The sequence below is a fragment of the Empidonax traillii genome, unplaced genomic scaffold (assembly GCF_003031625.1).
Source record: "Empidonax traillii isolate 1590-97213 ecotype Southwest subspecies unplaced genomic scaffold, ASM303162v1 scaffold649:size547179, whole genome shotgun sequence".
Lineage (NCBI taxonomy): Eukaryota > Metazoa > Chordata > Aves > Passeriformes > Tyrannidae > Empidonax > Empidonax traillii.
The window spans coordinates 398,824-417,815 of NW_020955842.1; the positions used below are offsets into that span (position 1 = coordinate 398,824).

At 38.9% G+C, this 18,992-nt stretch overlaps 1 protein-coding gene across 4 annotated transcripts in view; it reads left to right on the plus strand.

Moving 5' to 3' along the window:
* The window catches only part of LOC114065354 (disks large 1 tumor suppressor protein-like), a 166,721-nt gene extending 151,315 nt beyond the window's left edge, over window positions 1–15,406 (plus strand). For 2 of the 4 annotated variants that reach the window (XM_027899201.1, XM_027899200.1), the window contains exons 6-7: window positions 11,384–11,458; window positions 15,321–15,406. In XM_027899201.1, the coding sequence (XP_027755002.1) occupies window positions 11,384–11,458; window positions 15,321–15,329 (84 nt within the window). In that variant the 3' untranslated portion in view covers window positions 15,330–15,406. Of the gene's footprint in view, window positions 1–10,544; window positions 10,556–11,383; window positions 11,459–15,320 lie in introns of those variants that run through there. The other 2 variants (XM_027899202.1, XM_027899203.1) reach the window with 2 other exon arrangements.
* The last annotated feature ends 3,586 nt before the right edge of the window (window positions 15,407–18,992 follow it).

Genomic DNA, 18,992 nt, shown 5'->3' on the forward strand with positions numbered 1-18,992 from the left:
CTTTTTTGGGGAGAAAAAATCATGGATTACTTTACCTCTCTAGGCCTGAAAAATAAAAATGCCTAGGTCCCAATTCAGCACTCTTATACTGATGTTAGATCTAACCTGACTGTTTAGAAACAATCCTTCTAAATAATTCCTTCCAAATATGAATATAAGGAATACCTTTTCCTCAACAGCGGCAGCAGGCTAAGGACCTTAGGGTTAAGGACACTTCCCGACCTAAAGATCTGGTATAGGGATAAGCTGAACAATTCTTTGAGATGTCCTCAAACTTAGCAAACTAACTTCATATTAAATGACAGAGAGATGATGAGGGAACTCCCTTTGTGTTGCTACAGAACAGGCAGCTCAGCACATGTTTGGAACTGCCTTTGCACATGGTGATAGTATTTATAAGGAGCAGTTGGCATGGGAGGTCTAGACTTTGGGGTTCAGCACAGCTGCTCCCTGTTCTGGTTTATTTTTGATGAATTCCATCATTTCCACAGGGCTTCCAAAATGCCTGGGCTAGCCAGAACACCTGAACGCTGCATAAATTAAAAGGCAAAGCTATGGTTAGCACTGCTGTCATCACTGCTGTCATTTTTTGCATCATAGCCACGCAAAATGGGGACACCCGTCTGTGACGTGGAGATGGGCAGGAAGACACACCTTGGGCACCCATGGGCAGCAGTGAGGGGTGGTGAATGGCCACAGCAGAGAGCAGGGAACACAGTAGAGCCTTGGAAACAGATGCCAGCTGTCATTCCCATCTTGCTGGTGAAGAAACCCATATGGGAAGAGAACAGGAGGTGAATGAGGCCACAGAAGGAGTATAAATAGGAGGAGGCTGTGGCCTCATTCACCTCCTGTTCTTTCCGGGTCCTTCTGGCTTCTGTGAGCTGTGCTGGATCTGAGACTATATCCTCAGCCATCCCTGGAGCAGAGCAGAGGCACTTGTGGGTGCCTATTGACACGGTACCAATGAAAAGCGCTCAGCAGCGGAGGTGCAGCACTGTTGAACAAAGCTGGGATGCAGGATCATGCTAAACATCCAATTTACACTCCCAGGTGTTGCTTTCCAATCCAAAATAAGGAGAAGGTTGAAAAAAAGAGCTGTGATTAGCCCTACTTCTGGGTGTTTGGTGGTGCAGTGGGGACCTGCAATTACAACCATCCTTGGCCTAGAGAGTTTAGGAAGGAGGTGTGTAGGAACTGGATTTGGGACAGGGGAATATGTTTAATTTTAAGATGGTATAACTGGGAGAAGAATGTGTCCCAGTACTTCTTTTTTTTTTATGTATCAAGAGACATCACTTATTTATTTTATGATTTGGTGATGTAAGTTTCCACTGAATATTTTCCCAGGGCCTTCTGGGAAATAACAAACAAGGATTCACTGCCAGCTCACTGCTCCTGCTGCCTTGAGCAGGACTCCCAACTCCATTTACACACAATATTTTTCCTTTCAGCTTTTCTGTCTCTTGAATCCATCTCTGAGTGGCTGAAATGATCTGAAAGTCAAGCAAGTGAGTGAGGCTCAAATATTCAACTCCAGATATTCAGTCTTTGCTGCCAAACATTGATGTAGGAATGAGATGCAATTGCAAATTACACGTGACCTGCTATTTGGATGCAAGCGGGAACAACATAATATTATATGTAATTGAGTTGAATAACAGCAAAAATCTAGTTTCAGAACACTTTCATATTGTAATGGCTTGAAACCAAATAAATTTGGTGATTTGCTCATTTTACTTGTTGCTGTATTTTAATAGCTGAACTAATGTTATATTGTATTGATCCATAATCTGCTCTTACTTGCTTTATTTTCATTGGCGTAACCTCACTTTCTTTAAACCATCAAAAATTTTTATGGCTTCTATTTATGCCCGTTTTCACCAGTATTATAAGAGCAGTCCTTTTTCAGAATAATTGTGATTTTTAAAAAATTCATTTTGATAAGCATGTGTTCTACAGAACAGCAGTATGGTCATTTTTGGCCTCAGATCTGTCAGTTGTCCTTATTTAAATAGCCATTTGCTTGATTTGTGCAATAATTGCCATTCTCTGTCCTGAAAAAGTGGATCTTGATGTCAGAGGGAGTAAATAAATCAGTTTTTTTCTTCAGATCTTGAGTAATAAAAAGGGAGTAACGGATAAGTGCTATTTAAACTCCAAAATATGAAGAGTGTTTAAAGAGTTGACATTTTTAACACATGATCATTAAATTTAGATTATTATTATCTGGAATTTAGGTTATAATTAAATTTAGATTATTATTATCTGGAATTTTTGATATTTTCACTTTATAGAAAATGACATAAATGTTGCGGGGGAGTGAAAATGCCCTTGTAGACGATTCAGTGGACCTACAGATCCTGCTCTGAACTCTATGTGGTAAAAGATGTCATCTAATAAAATTAATTTCTGATGTACCTTGCCGAATCTTAAATCCTACTTACTTTTTTTTCGGCCAAAGTGCAAAATACATTTAAGATAGACTTGAGATATTACTTTGTAAAAACTCTTTCTCTCTTTTCTATTTCCTTCACGTTTCCATGCATTTCTGAAACCAGGAGTACAGAAGTGCTGAATTAGTCAAGGACAACTTCTTGTGGTCTCCTGGTTTATTTTAATTGATCCTGTTCCCAGCTTAGCTTCTTTCTTTACTGTCACATAAAGCATGTTAATTTGTAGCAATATTTTATCATTAGGAAGAATTTAGTATAAATAAAAACTTAGGTTGAGACTTCATCCCAGCATGAGCACCAGGAGATTTTGGGAAGGAAGAACATTCCACTGTGCCTCCCAGCATTCAAAGGCAACATGCTGTCCTCTCCTTTAGCTGTCAGCTTTCCTTCCATCCTTTTGCCTTTTACAGGCTTAAGAATACAATGGTAGCTGCCACTGGTGAAAAAGAATATAGATAGCTCTCTGTTGCTCACTGTAACAGGGACTGCTTCACTGGAACACCAAGTTCTTGGTGTTAGGTGGCTCAGAAAAGATGATCAGCTTTCCCTGGAAAAAATCCCCCAAGAGCTTTCTGGCCCTAGTTGCTAGAAAGGGGAGCTCAGAGGTGGAAAATCAGGTCTTAAACCTGGAAGGACAAATGGCAGGGCTAGCTAAAGATCTTCTCCCATAACACAGATTTTAAAATTTCCTGTGTAATCTAGTCTAATGTTTTATTATCCTCAACATTAGTAATGCCCGTAAGAACTGTCAGTGTTGGTTGCCAGTGGTGTCATCCCTTGTTTTGTTTGGGAGTTGTATTTTGAGGTTTCCTTAAGATCCCAAATTTTATCACCTGAAAGCTTCTGTGTTTTGAGAAGAGCTTGCAAAAATATGTACACAAAGAAAAAACACGACTTAAATAATCCAAATTTATTCATGACTCCTAAGCCACTTGCTATTTGTGCCTGACTCTAAGTTCTCAGAACTGAGCACTGGTAGCAGTAGGGTTTCTGTGTCCCAGAACTGTGCCCTCCAGCTTGTAAAACAGAGAACAGGCCTTCTTACCCAGGGAGAACACCCAGCTTGAACTTGGTTTTTTAGCAACAAAAATAAATTTCTGTCACCAAAGTTTTGAAAATTCTGCAAGATTTGCTCCTTTTTACAGATTCTTGTTGCTTGCTTCTGATTAACTCTGTACTGATTTAAACCTGGTCACTACAGAGGTTCTACATTTAATTGAAATGTCACTGATGTGTGTAGGAACAATTAATAGAAAATGTGATTGTTCACGTGACTGAAAACCAGTAAATTGTAAATTTGGTTTGGATTTTTTTTGAGTTAATGAAAGACTCAGTTCATTCCACTAGTGAAGAAGCTTGGCCTTTTTTTTCTATTTTTTTTTAATTAATTTTTAAAATTTAATGTAGTTTGGAAAATTAATCTTTCTCCTTTCATGACTGTCTATCCAGAACCTCTTCTAAGAATTTAATTCAAGTGTTTAAAATAATGAAATAAAGCTGGAAGGAAAAAAAATATTTTGTAATGGTACTGGGGAGCAAAGTAGTAAGCTTGTTTATGTTGGTAACCCATACTAATGTTGAATGTGTACAATTCTGATTGACAATGTTGCCAGGAGCCAGCAACATCTGTCTATCCTATTTTCTTCTGCTTATCCAGCCATATATGTGAAGCAGGGGACACCACTGCTGTGCACTTTAGGCAAAATTCTGAACAGATGTGTGATCAGAACTCGTAATATGCTTGATAGTCAAGGAAAATAAGAAGCCACAATGGTCAAGTACAGGACGAATAGCTGGCTTAGACCCTGGATGTGGTATGAGTTTTCTGTAGGTCTCTTCCACTCCACACACTCATCACCCCACTTTGCAGCATGAATTTAGGAGTAAAGCAGAGAAGAGATAAAAAATTTGCACCTTGTCTATCTGTCAGCTTTAGTTTTCCTTTCCCCATAGTCCCAACGTGGAAGATAAGGCAAAACTCAGATCTCATTCGCCTCATTAGCATCACTGTGAACTTGAATGAGGAGGTGCTGTGGCCTGGCTATTTCACTTTGAAACTGCATTAAATAAATCATTATTAATCCCTGCTGATAGTGTGCTGTACTACAGAAAGGTAGGGGCAGGTCTTGTGTCCCAGTAGGGTACTGTGGATTCTCTAAGTAAGGGGGAAAATCATCATTCAGCATTTAGCCCACAAAGTTGACTTCCAGAACCAGCCCAGTTAATTTGAAGGATGTTTTTAAAACATGGCTGAAGAACAGAAAAATGTGGAGGTGGCACCACTGGAGTAACCTCACTATTTCAGCCTCTCTAATTTACAGTGGCAGCAAAACCAGCTCTAAGATGCTCTGCGAAGGGCAGAATGGTAAATGAGATCAGCTCATCTGCTGGAAGTGGAGGGCAAGTCCACACACTATGGGCCAGCTGTTGGTCTCAGTTTGCAGCGGTGAATCCACTAGAAGTTTAAGTTGAATTATTGATATTTGGGGCCTGATACCAATGCAAATAACTAATACTGAAAATACTTATTTATGTTCCTTTGTCATAGGACTGTTCTACTCCCCCCACCCCGTTATATTATATTAATCTAAAAAACCTCAATATAGATATTTTAAAAAAGTATATATATAAAAATGTATATACTTAGAGATTGAGGTTCAGTTTGTGAGATGCTGTAGAGTCAGTTCCAAAATTAGGAAATTACCAAGCTAGATATAGATACTGAGATTAACCAGGCCCTCAGGTGTTATACACTAATATAATATTACCAAAACTGGCAGAACTGTAGAGAGCTATACTGCATGAGGATCTGATTTATATTTAGCTGGATATGAAACTAACCAACACCCCCCTCTCCATTTTTATGTGCTTGCATATTTTTAATAGATCTGGGCAACATTTGTTGTTTTTTTTTTTTTTTCTTTCCAAGACTTCAGGCTTTGAATCGTTAGAGTTTGGAATCATAAACTGGGTAGAAAAGTTTTTTTGTGCTGAATTTCCTGTCCATAACAAACCCAAAACAAAGGAAACATAATGATTTTCCCCTCAGAGATTTATATTTAGCTAAAATCAAAATCTTTTTCTATAGTCATTATTAGGTGCTGATGAGCACTTCAAACTGTGGTATTTTCCTGCCAGACCTTAAAAGTGTAATAGTGCTGAATCCATAAAATTTACATATAATTTAGTAAAGTCTATTCTGAAGTGGTACTTCAGGACAGCTTTGATGACTATGGGTTGGCTGCTGGCTAAACTGCACGGTCTTAGAAGAGTAGGAAGATCCTTTTCATTGATTACCATTTATCTTAGCTGGAGAACATACTCAGGGATGTTTGACAGATGGGGAGCATATCTGAGGATTTATTTCAAATCTTGATTTATCAATGTTAAATTTTGGAACAATTATTGTAAGCCTCTAGCGTTTGGATTTCAAACATTATGAATGTAAACTGATGAGACACATGCTGTCTCTTCTAGAAAAATAAAATCATTTGGGGGGGGAATCTCAAGAAAATTACACAGAATAAACTAATGTGCATTGCATATGTAATGTCTGGTAATTATATCTTGTCAAAAGCTCAACTTTTTTTCTCCTTTATTCTTTAGAAATATGGTAATAGTCCCTTTTCCCTTGTAGTCAATTATAAATTTCAGGAAGAATTAAGTATGTTAAATCTCTTCTTCCCCCTCTTCCCCCTCCCTTGGTCTCTATGGCAGCAGCAGGAGTGGAAGGGAATTACTTTGATCTCCATTTCTGAGTGACATTTCGTTTTTTCAGAGCATTGACCTTGTTTAGTGCAACTGAAATTTTCAATAGTTTTCATTAGATTATAATTTGGTGATTTTAAGGAGATGTCTTTATTGAGATTGGTTTTAACTATGAAAGGAAAAGGGTGATTTGTTTCATAAATCTATGAAAAGCTCTATAAACTGAGAAAAGAAAATGTTCAATTAACAGCTCGGGCAGATAAGGCTGGGACTCGATTCTGCACAACAGTGTCGAGCTGCAGAGATGAGGCAAGGTGGAAGGTGCTGAGCAAGAAAAAGGAAACAAGACAGTTTGATCCTGGCTCAGTTAATAATAGTGCTGCTTAATGATAGCAGAGCTATACATCCTTAGCAGGTCCCTTTTCTGATATTCAGAGGACCTGGATGAAGGTGGGAAGATAATTTCCCAGTGGCAAGGTCAGCTGCACTTTTATTCATTTCACATGGCTGGAGCTGACCAAATAGGTTCTTTGCAGTGTCCAATAGGCCACTAAAAGCAGAAAAAAAATCTGTCTTGAGGCTGTAATCCCCCACATAAACATGTATTTCTTTTCTGTGTTAATCTCTTTGATACTACTGTGCAAATTTCACAGAATCACAGAATAGTTGGAAGGGACCCACAAGGATCATGGAGTCCAACTCCTAGCCCTACACAGGACCATCCCCAAGAGTCACACCAAGTGCCTGAGAGTATAACCCAGATATTTCCTGAACTCTGTCAGGCTTGGTGCTGTGACCACTTCTCTGGGGAGCCTGTTCCAGTACCCAACCGCTATCTGGGTGAAGAACTTGTTTCTAGTATCCACCCTAAAACCTCCCCTGACACAACTTCAACCAATTTTTTTGGGTCCTGTCACCGGTCACCACAGAGGAGAGATCAGTGTCTTCCCCTTCTTTTTCTCCCAAAAGGAAGCTGTACACTGCAATGAGGTCTCCCCTCAGACTCCTTTTCTCCAGGATGAACAGACCAAGTGACCTCAGCTGCTCCTCAAGGCCCTTCATCATCTTTGTTGCCCTGTATCCATTCACCTGGTGCAAGACTTCTGGCAAATGAGAAGATATGTGCATTCAAAGAGAAAGGATTATGGTTATTTATGAGTGAAGCATTAGATCGGAGTATGGCCTAGTATATTATATTTTGCTCATTCTGAGGCCTCTAGTTGAGATCTACTATTTTCTTTTCTGCAAAGCATCAGAGAAGATAATTTGCAGGGATGTGTAGGAGTAGCTAAGTATGTTCCACTGGTTCTAACTTCAGCCAACGCTTTTGCTAATGGAGACCTCGCTCAAGGACTTGTATGCAATTTCTTATATATATATATTCCTGGCTGTTCTAGTGGATACAAATGGAATCTTACCTGTGAATTCTTCAGACTCTGATCACCAATATCTTCTCTGAGAAAGAATATTAGTTCAGATCTTAGAGAGTGCTGCAATTCAGTGAGACCTGAATCTTTGTATTCCTAAACATCCTCTCTGAATTTTGTTACATCTTCCTGCAGAGCTGAGATCTGCCTCTGAATGTGTCTCCAGCCACAATCACATTAGGCAATATTTAGCCATCCAAATTTTGTCTTGATATTGATATTTTGTATGTGTAAAATCTCTCCCTGCCTATGGGAAAGTGGCAATAAGCTATACGTACTTGCTCCTAAAGTCACATAACACAAAAGAGGAATTATTCCTTGAAATCTTACCCAGAGCTTGCTGATGTGCAACTGCATCTCTGTTACCCGAAACCTCTCTTGTGCAGCACAACAAAGCTCTCACCTTCAGGTTCAATATTCAATATGCACTATTTCCCTCTGCAGTATTGCAGTGGGCACTCATGCATTACTACTCTGCATTGAGTTAATGCATCTCCAAGATGCATTATTCTGATGTTTCTAACCAAAGCTCATAGTTGTCAGTTATTTTAACACCTGACTAAGAAAAGCATGTAGGAAAGAAGCTATCTTAAGGGTTGCATGCTAGGAAGGCAGATGCTGTGTGTGCACTCTGAAGAAATTGCAGCTTTAGTTTTGTTTCCTGAAGTTGGTGCTTTTCTATCTCCTGGTTACCTGTATGGTCTGCATTTCTGGATGTTTGATAAACCTACTGGTTTGGAAATTACATGTATCAGTTCGTCCAGAGAAGAAACTAGACTGTCTCTAACTGAATGTGAGGTTAGCATCTCTATCTGACTTGGTCATCACTTCATTGCTTCCTGAGTGTATTAATGGTATGCAATTCATAAAGGATTTGAAGTGTCAACCCAGAAAAAAAGCTGCCACTGATTCTGAATTCAGCAATGAGAATTGAAATTATGCTTTTGCATCCCAAGGTCTCTTTATATAAAAATTACGCAAGCTGAAGATCTTATTGCATATTTTGAAGGCTCTGATTTCATTAAGCTGTGATAAAGGCTACGCCTGGATGGCTGTGTCTGTCACTACGTTGGAGCTCTCTCAAGGGTGAAGCTTAGTGCAGGAGTCCAAGTATCCTCAAAGAAAAGTAGTAAAACGAGACTGTGGAAATCACTCATTCATAAGCTATAAAGAAATGTTTGCATTTGAGATGGAGAAGACTTTTATTGGAATGTATTCTCCCATACAGTGAGGCAAAATATATTTACATACCAATATTAGTGAACATGAAAAACAAACTAGAGGTGATTCTGTCTTCCCTTGAAGGCTGTGTGAAGATGATTTTGAATGATGGATTTTCACCACTTTTAAGATTTTTAACTTTCCAGTGTAGTGACGGAGCAGGGTCTACAGTTTTATCCTTACAAAACTCCTGAGGAAAATGTTAGCAGTAATAATAAAATGGAATTATTTCCTTCTACAGCCTGCAAATATTTATCAATATATTTATTCCTGTGCTTACTTGTATTGCCTATGCTTGCAGAATACTTTATGTACTGTTGACCTTTCGGTTAATTTTTTTTTAATTGATGTCTCTAGATGTGACATGTTGGAGCTTTTGGATGTTAAAAAAAACCAACAAAACTGAGTACTTCTATGAAAAAAAAAATTCAGCTACGTGAGGGTGAAAAATGTTTCAACTAGTTGAGGGTGAAAGATATGAAAGTTATGAAAAGCATTGTTTTTTACAGAGTACAAAGTGATCACTCAAATAAGAAATCAGCTGTAATTTTCAAAAAGAATCCAAGTTCCCAAAAAGCTGTAGGAGGAAAGTGTTCAGTCCTAGCCCATTTCAATATCAGTCCTAGCCCAGACAATATCAGTGCAATGTCATGTTACCAGCACTGTAATTCAAATATCCAGCTCTGAAATGCCAAACGCTGCAGGTCACCCTACAGCCCAGATGAACGACCAGCACAGCCCTTGTCCTGGGAAAATGGGATCTCAGTAGAACTGCTACCTATGATCAGTTCCCAGTTACTGCTGTCTCTCTGACCTTTGAATATGCACCTGTCATGGGATTCTGAGCCTTGAGACAATTTAGGTATGAATCTCAATGTCAAGAGAACTTGTACTGTATTAGTCTCTCCTGCTACGAGATCTGGAGCTCTCATTTTGCAAAAGTATCCTCTTTAAGAATGTGAGGAGTCTTTTTGAGGAGTCTCCTGACAAAGTTATACGTAGTTACCTCTGTAAGATCAGGCTTTTCAATCAAAAAAGTGTTTTCAGTGCCAAGCACATTATTAATTTTCTTGCCTTTAACTTGCCTTGGAATAAAGACTGAAAGCATATAATTGTTAAAGGAAAAAATAATTACTAGTGTTTCATGCAGCCTTTTGATCAGAATTCATTTATAGTTTTATTATTTTGATAGGATTACATCGTTTGCTGTTGCATTCATGCCTTCCTTACAGGAGATAACACACACTCACAGGATACTGCTGCCATGATAGCAGTGACTTATTCAAATACTTTTAAGCAAGGCTTTCTAAACTTTCATCTAAAGGTACAATGCTTCTTGCTTGCTAGCTGTTTTTCTGAATATTTCTTAAAGTTGTCTAAGTGAAAATTAAAAAGATAAAGAGTTTTAAGGTTTGGAGAATACAAAGCTGGAACTGATATCCACATTTTTTCCTTTTTAACCTGTAAAAGTAGTATTGCACTGCTTTACAAATGTTTGCTTTTTGGAGATAAAGAACAAAGAACTAATAGTTCTTAAATTAGACTTCCAACTGAAAATCACTTGAAGTCTAATCATTAGTGTTTGCAGAGGTTCCTCTCCTTTACTCTCAGCATGGAGAAAGGTGTAATGTGGTTGCTTGGGGTATATCTGGCTTAAATGAAAATAAAAAGAAGAAAGCTTCCCCTGCCTTGACATAACTTCCAGCTTCAGGAACACACATGATTACAAGAGTCCTCCAATTCAAGGAGCTAAATAGTAGTTTGACTCTTATGTGAAATGCTGAGAGTAATGGTGGCAGACACCAGAATTTATTCTGAACTTTTCTTCAGGGACTTTGACCCAATCTGCTGTACAATTCATTCTGATGGGTTCCAGACCTTGGCTGAAATGTAATTGAATCACAGCAAATGTAAGGGAAATTACAGGAAGATCAGCCTGAAGGTCTCATTGTTACATCTTGCACTGCCATGTGGAACATTAGACTTTAAATTAACCCCCCACTCTTTTTGTTCTGCAAAGTTTCAGGGAACTGCAGGAGTGTTGGTTACTTGCTTATGCTCTCCAGGGACCAATCTGGAGAGCAAGCAGAGCATTCTACTCAGAAAAGAAACACACCCTACAAATTTGGGACATACTTACTCCTAGAAATTAGCCTTGGGGGTGCTTCGGGCTGCAGCTATCACTGGTTCATAGAGGACACTGTGGAAAAATGCAGCCTGTCATGAAATGGGGGGGGAAAGCCAACCTCTGTCTACTGACTAATGCTCCGCTGTTCTCTGAATGTTCCAGTGTGGAGGAAAGGCAGATGGCACATGCTTGAGATTCAGAGTGGGATGTATGTTCACCCACATAACTGAGAACTTCAAAGCAAAATTAATGGATAGCTCTTGAGGCCATTTTGGTCGTACAAACTTCAGATTATTTCCCATATATGACAGTGGAAAATGACTCTGTGAGGTGTGATGCATACTAGCAAACTTCTAGATGCTCCATATGGAATAGAGTCCATTGCACCTAGCGATTGCAGCACGTACTGTGTTGTGTATAATGCCATTTTCACTTATTTGCAGCAGAGCCATGGCAGATGCCCATCTCACAAATGCTCAGTCGAAACACCTGCCTGGATACCCATTCAGCACTCTACCGTAAGTTTGAGCCTTTTAATACAAAGATTTGAGAGACTGAATGGTAAGTCTCTGTGTTTGGAGCAGCCTGGGTCGGGTGATATTTCCGTACTCGATGCATTTGAGAAAAAACCAGAAACAAGTCTTAAGGCTAGACCAAGCTACTTGTGAAGCCTGAACTGTTGAAATGTTGGTTAGTAGCTTAGCAGGGCTTCTGCAGAAGTTCAGGTTCTTCAGGAATTTAATTCATTCCACATGGAGCAGTGGGGATAAGGGGCAAGCTTGGTATAGTTGGTGATGGAGTCCTGCTCACGGATTGTGGAGTTACTTGTAATTTCTATAACTGGGCTCCAGCTGAGTGTGATGACTGGGAGCCTGCTATTTTTGCCTGATCATGGACAAAGTTTGAGAGAATTCATTCATAAGCTCCCTCCTGCAGGATCTGCCAAAAAGAACTGACATTTAAAGCTGGACCAGTCTGTCTCCAGATCCACGTGGTGACACAGGGAAGGGGAGGTGCACTTTTTCTTCTCCACCTTCTCATGGAAGAAAGACTGATGATTCCTAGTGCTTTTATGGACTAATAAGTGGGGAAACTTGCCCAGTATAGGTAATGACTTTTGGGGTGATGGACACTGAGTGAAACTTGATCTGCTGGGTTTATAGGAAATTACTGTTGTAAATACTTTCCTCCTCCTGACAATTAGACAACTTCAGTGATATTTGCTTTTAGCTATCAAAGACACAGTAATATTTGAAGAGAAAAAAGCCAACTTCAGTCAAGTTGACACTACATTGATTTATATCTTGTCTGAACATATACTGTAGATTGAGCCAGATTCTTGGATGCTCTAAGTTAGAGGGCTGACTAATAGAGCTGTGATGATTTATTGGTGCTGAGGAGTTGGCAGGATTTAGTTGACATTTTTGTTGGCTCTAAACCATAGCATGATATTGGTCCACAGCTATTAACTTGTCACGTTTTATGACTAGATGAATGAGAAACAAATTCAAGCTTTCACTCTCCCTCAGTCTCTTGTTAATCTTGCTCTGTAGTTTTGGTTGTCCTTATATGTTAAAATTAATTATATAATTGTTTATCTGTACTAAAAGAGACCCACTCAAAAGTATTGTTTGAATAGTTGAGCTAGCCAGGTTTTTACCAGGTGAGGATCTAGGCCAGCAACTAATTAGTAATTCTTTCTAACTATTAGTTTCTGTTCTCAAAGTCTTTGGATCAACTTTGTGGTGTGGTTTACATCGTTTTGTGTTTATATTAAGAGAGCTGGAGCATGAACACAAGTATGGTAGTGTGGTGCACTGAGAACTGGAACTGTACTGGGCATTTGTAGCAAGTCAGAAGCAGTTGCACTCAATGATTTCCACTAACACCATGACCTGACTTTTCACATTGTGGCTTTAAATGCCTTGGGTGTTTATTAGGATATCTTTTGCTTAAACTATAAAAAATAAAAGCACTTATCTTGAGTATTCTTTGTCTTGTTACACCAGCTGTGTGTACATGCATAGGTAATATCAATAGACCTGCTATTTTGCAAATTTTTATATTGTCACAAAAAATGGTAAACTGAGGATTAAACTTCATTGTCTAGGTTAGCGTAAGAAATTGTCTAAGATCAGAATAACTTCAAGAAGTTTAATTTTTAAACTGTTATAGTGGAAACTGGTTCTTGGACCAATACTATTTAATATCTTAATCAACAAGGTAGATAGTGGGATTGAGTGTACCCTAAGCAAATTTGCAATGACACCAAGCCAAGTGGTGCTGGAGGGAAGAGATGCCCTCTAGAGGGACTATAACAGGATTGAGAGGTGGGTCTGTGTGAACCTCATCAAGTTTAACAAGGCCAAATACAACGTCCTGCACCTGGGTGAAAGTAATCAGCATTAGCACATACTGTGAGATAAATGAATTGAAAGCAGCCCTGAGAAAAAGGACTTTGGGGTACTGGTGGATAAAAGACTGGACATGACCTGAAAACGTGCACTTGCAGCCTAGAAAGGCAACCATATCCTGGGTTGATGGAGGTGATTCTGACCCTCTACTCTGCTCTCATGAGACCCTGCCTGGAGTGCTGCATCCAGCTCTTGTGCCCCCAGCATAAGAAGGATATGGACGTGTGGGAGTGAGTCCAGAGGAGGCCACAGAACTGGTCAGAGCACTGGAGCACCCGTGCTGTAGAGAGAGGCTGAGAGAGCTGGGCTTGTTCACCTTGGAGGAGAGAGGGCTAAAGGGAGACCTTATTGTGGCCTTTCCTCATTTAAAGAGAGCTTCTAAGGAAGGTAAGGATAAAGTTTTTAATAGAATCTGTTATGATAGGACACGGGGTAATGCTTCTAAACTGAAAAAAGGTGGATTTAGATTGAACATAAAAAAGAAGTTCTTTACTGTGAGGGTGGTGAGACACTGAACAGTACCCAGAGAAACTGTGGGTGCCCCATCCCTGCAATTTTTCAAGATCAGGCTGGATGAGACTTCAGGCAACGAGATCTAGTGGAAGATATCCCTGCCTGGGGCAGAGAGGGGTGGAACTAGATGATCTTTAAAGGTCTTTTCTAACCCAAGACGTTTCTATGAGTCTATGAAAAAAAAAAAAACAACCCAACTTACTTTTAAAATACAGTTCAACAATTCACTTAGTTGCTATTTTTTTTAATTCTAGAGTACGACATGTGGTCCTTGAGGTAATTGCCTACTTAAAGCTTATTATTATGTATATTTTTTCTTGCTTATAGAAGCTGAATGGATTGAAAGAAAATAAGTTGTAATTTCCAAGTACCTCTTGCCTTTTATTTTTTTTTTAATCAAACAATTTTCTATGCAGCCAAACAGATTTTTTTTGTCTATCTTATCTGTATCAGATATTTATAGGCACGTTTTACTATACTTCAGTAGACTTATTTTCTTGGGAGACTAATGCAGACAGTTGGGGAAAATTAAATCAAACAGAAATTAACTTCTAAGTGGTACCAGTATTTTTACCCATCTGATTTCAAAAGTGTTTTTTAACTGCCTTGCCTTTATTAGAGAATAATATCTGTGAAACATAAGCATTTTGATAGAAAGCTGATTAATGAAATGAAAATTTCTAGTGACACATCAAAGCATATTACCTTCTATAAAAGGACTGTGGGAAAAAACCTGAAGCAGATATCTAGCCAGTTGTGAAAACTCCATTAGATGACGACAGCATGTATTTGGATGTCTCTCAACAGTGGTAGAGGGAACAGTGTCAAACAACAAAGGAAAAACAAACTGTTAGAAAAGGTATCCTCTTTCATCAGTTTTGCTGTCTGTGTCACTCAGGATGGCATGAGTCCGGGCTAAGTTTTTCTCTCCTTTTACAGCATTTTTTATAAAAAACACTGTGTGCTCTCTTGGGAGTGCCTTTTGCATCTAATGCAAAACAGGAAATCTGGCAGCATTGTTGTTATGTAACAGTCTGACTTTTGCCATCCCTAACTTATAATTCTCTTTGAATTTGCTGATGATTCTTGCAATTAAGATTCTCAGTTCTGTTTGTCAACTCACCATCTGCAAAAGAGGCCATAAGTGAATACTGCCTTTCTGTTCCTTTACACTGTCCTTAATTAGACTTATTTTAAGTCTGAGAGTTTTTTTGATCAAGGGAATTACCTAAGGGTGGCTTTGCCTGCACTTGCACTTTCAGTCATGTCTTCTGAAGGATTTTAGTGTTTGATTATAAAATACTCCAAAAGGAGTTCACTATACTGCTCTCTAGCATACTAAACCTCTCCATAGCTGGGGCTGCTCACTAACTAGATCCATTATGTTAAGATAATGAAGTGTCGGAGACTGCACCTGTGTTGCAAAAACATTCAAGCTTGTCTTTTCTTCCAGCCTCCTTGACAGCTTTTCTTGAGTTTGGCATTTGGGACAAACATTCACCTTAGATCACCCTGCAGCATTAATAGGATCCCTCTGCATTTCCTTGCTGCAGTCTCAGCAGAGCTCTTTGGCCCACTGTCCTAGTCCTCCTCCACCAAAAAAATTCCCTTTTGGGCATCATCTGTGATGGAGAAGCAGAGGGAAGGAGCAGTACAGGGAGTGTGGGCATAAAAGGTAAAGGATCTGGCACATGCCTTAAGCAGAGCTTCATTCAGCATCAGCTGTCCCCTCAATGTGAAGAAAGAGACAGTGACTTTAAGGGAAGGTGAACCAAAGTGAGGGTTCTCACAAGGGTAAATGCAGCAGCTGTACATGCTGCCATAGCTCATGGGCTGCAGTTTTACATCGGTGCTACATTCTGCAGAAATTTAGTGGAGATTTTGGGTACCAGGCTGCTCTGCAGCTGAGCTCTCAGTCATTCTGCCCTTCAGTTTGCCTATATGCATAGCAAAAAATCACTTCTCTTTGAACCTGCATACATGTGCAGGACGTTATTGCTCTATTCACATGGGATAGATCAGTCCACAGAGGATATAATTATTCTGTCTTTCTCTTCTCCCAGTTTATTGAGAACACTGGAGGGAATACACTAATGCCCTGCACAATTCTGATTTTAGCCTGCCTGATCTGAGAGTTAATCCATAAACATTCCTGGTTCAAACAAATCAATTTTTTTTTTGTATTTAGAGTCACTTTACAGGAGTTGTTTTATAGAAATTCTCATTTTTGGAGGATGACTGCAAGTTATTTCTGATGGTTGTGCTCTATGTAAAGAATGTTCTGACATGATATGGAGCCAAGCAGAAACATATTGAAACATGAATATTCTGATTTGGCTTAAGGCTATGAACCTGGAAGAATTGTTTCTGAAATCAGTCTTGCTCTCGTTAAACACAACACAGATAAATGTCTCTGTTTGGCTAGAGTCAGCTCTCTCCTGGGGCCAGGGTTGTGCCTTGTAATGATGTTCCATCCTCTCCTGTGTAGATGTGCTCTATAAAATAGCTCTGCACTCCAAAAAATACCTTTTACAGGGTTTCTAAGCTTTAAGTCTTTTCCTGTTAAAACCCCGTCGGCTAATAAGTTTCACAGACAATCTGGGTGGTGGCTAATGTGAAAAATTTTGAAAACAGAGCTATTAATACAGAGCTTCTTCTGTCGTCTTGGTGCTGATGGTAATGGAAAATTCTGAGTGCTAAAACTCAGCTTTATTTTAAAACATTTTATTTTAAAACGAGTTATTAATGTAATACCATGCATATTTCTGCTGTATTCCTGCTGATCTTCTTCAGTCCAAAGTCTCCTGTACACCTCCTTGCTCTGTTGCTCAAGGCAGTTTATTGTCCACTTCTTTATGGTTAAAAAAGTCTGTCTGGACCCTGCAATGCTGATTCTGTCACCAACTGCCAGCTATGAAGCTGCTTTTTAAAATAGCCACTTAAATCCTCCTTCCTCTGGATAACTCTCCGATTCTTCCTTCTCATTTTCACTACCCTCCCCAGCCTTCCCTGGGGAAAAACGTGCTGTTCCTATTGTTGGCAGTAGCTGAAGGTGCTGAAGAGTCTCTTCTGTAATCTGATTTATGGATTCAGTGGGGAAAATTCCAGCTAGACTAAGGTAGAGTTGGATTAGCAACAAACCACAGCACATTCCAGCAGGGCAGCAAATGCTTCATGCTTGGGTAGATAGAGACAGAGGATAGCAGAATATGTGTAAACAGAAGGGATTAGGCTTAGGAGCAAATTTTGAGATAGATAAGGCAAAAAAAAAAAAAAAGCCTTTTACTCCTCTATTTGATCAAATAGTAGGGAAGAAAGGGGAAAGAACATTTTTAAAAATGATAAAGAAATATATATACCTAATTTATGACATATATGGTTCTTCCCCTAATTTCAGTTCATGTGATCCCAGTCAAACTAGCGAAGGGTTTCACAATTGCAAAACAAACTCAGAAGCCCTTAAGGTGATAATTCATTTAAAAATTTCATCTAATAAACATTAAGCTGCTCAAAACCATTATCTGCAGACTGACCCACATATCTGCTTGACATCATCATCAGGAAACATTTTGCATGAGTTATTTACAATGAGTAATCTCATTAAGCACACATTATGTATAGGATATTTGCTCTCTTTATTGCTTTATTTGTTTTATGGGAAGCACCAGGATGTTTCTACAGCAGTCTCAGTCACAGAAGTGCAGCAATGCATAATTTAGAGAAAAATATTTCTAACTTGGTTATAGAAATTTTCTTTAAACTGAAATTTGGTATTGATCTTTATGAGAGCAATTACTTAAAGGTACTTTTATGGAAAATCAAATATAGATTTAACTACTTAAAATGATTGCAACTCACGAGGTTTATGAGAAAAAAAATTTAAACAACATTTAATACTCTTCTGGACGCTATTTTAAAATTCTGTTTTAAGTGCTTATTTAGCCAGGCAACATTTTGACACTGTTACTGAAGTTTAAAAACAATGTGCACATTCAATTTCTACAGTATTTGTTATTTATTATTCCCAGAGGTAAAGCTCCATTGGAGCACAGTCTTTCTGATAGCATATATGTAGCTTGGGGGTCATACACCAGGGGTATTGCTGCTCAAAAGCCGCACTTTTCTGACATGGGAAATTCCATGCTAAGGTTTAACATGAGCGATTCAAACATTCTGAGTTTATGGTAATATACATAAAACCAAATTTAGCTCCAGTCTTTATTTACAATGTGCAATAACCAGAAAATATTGTTGTTATGACTCTTTAGAAGTGTTTGTAGTCTCCAGTAAACTAAACAAAATTGTTTTCATTATTTTTCTCTTGGATGTACTGCAACATAAAATGAGGTAGTGATTTATTGCTTTTTTTAGGAAACCAAAGAAGGTCATCATATAACTTAAAAAAGTATATGTGTGTGTAGCTGACAGGTGAAGGGCAGTTCAAGTGTAAAGTAGGACTATTACTTATAGGTGAGTGACTTGTGTCATGATATCTGAAAACTGCATGTTAGCAAGGACCCTCATTTTACCTGATTCTATAGTAAAAATCTACAGAAGAAACTTGCAGGGGAAGCAGTTGTGGAAGACAAAGGGTAGAAACTATGCCTTGTTCAGAAATATTTGATAGAGATGTTGAAAGTGAAATTCATCTGTCCATATTTATGTCATTGGAGAGCTATAAACACTTTTGAGATACAGTTTACCTCTACACTGGTATGTATTAATTGGGCTGAAGGTTGTATTTCTCTTGGCTAACAATAAAGGACACCTAGGAAACCAGCTCTGACACAGGTGTCTGAAATGAAGAGGTATCCCATGATTTTCTCAGTGTTGCCCAGGTCTGTGGCAAAGTGCTGATCTACAGCAAACATTCAGGTACAAGGCTTTCATTCTAGGCTATCCCCAAAAAGCAGTTTATTATAGTTATCCTTTTGAAATCATGGAATCATTAAGCTTGGAAAAGCCCTCTAAGATCATGGAGTCCAACCGTTAACCCAGCACTGCTGTGTTTACCACTAAACCATGTCATGAAGTGCCACATCCACATGCCTTTTGAATGCTTCCAAGAATGGCGATTCCAGCGCTTCCCTAGGCAGCTTGTTTCAATGGCTGACCACACTTAGAG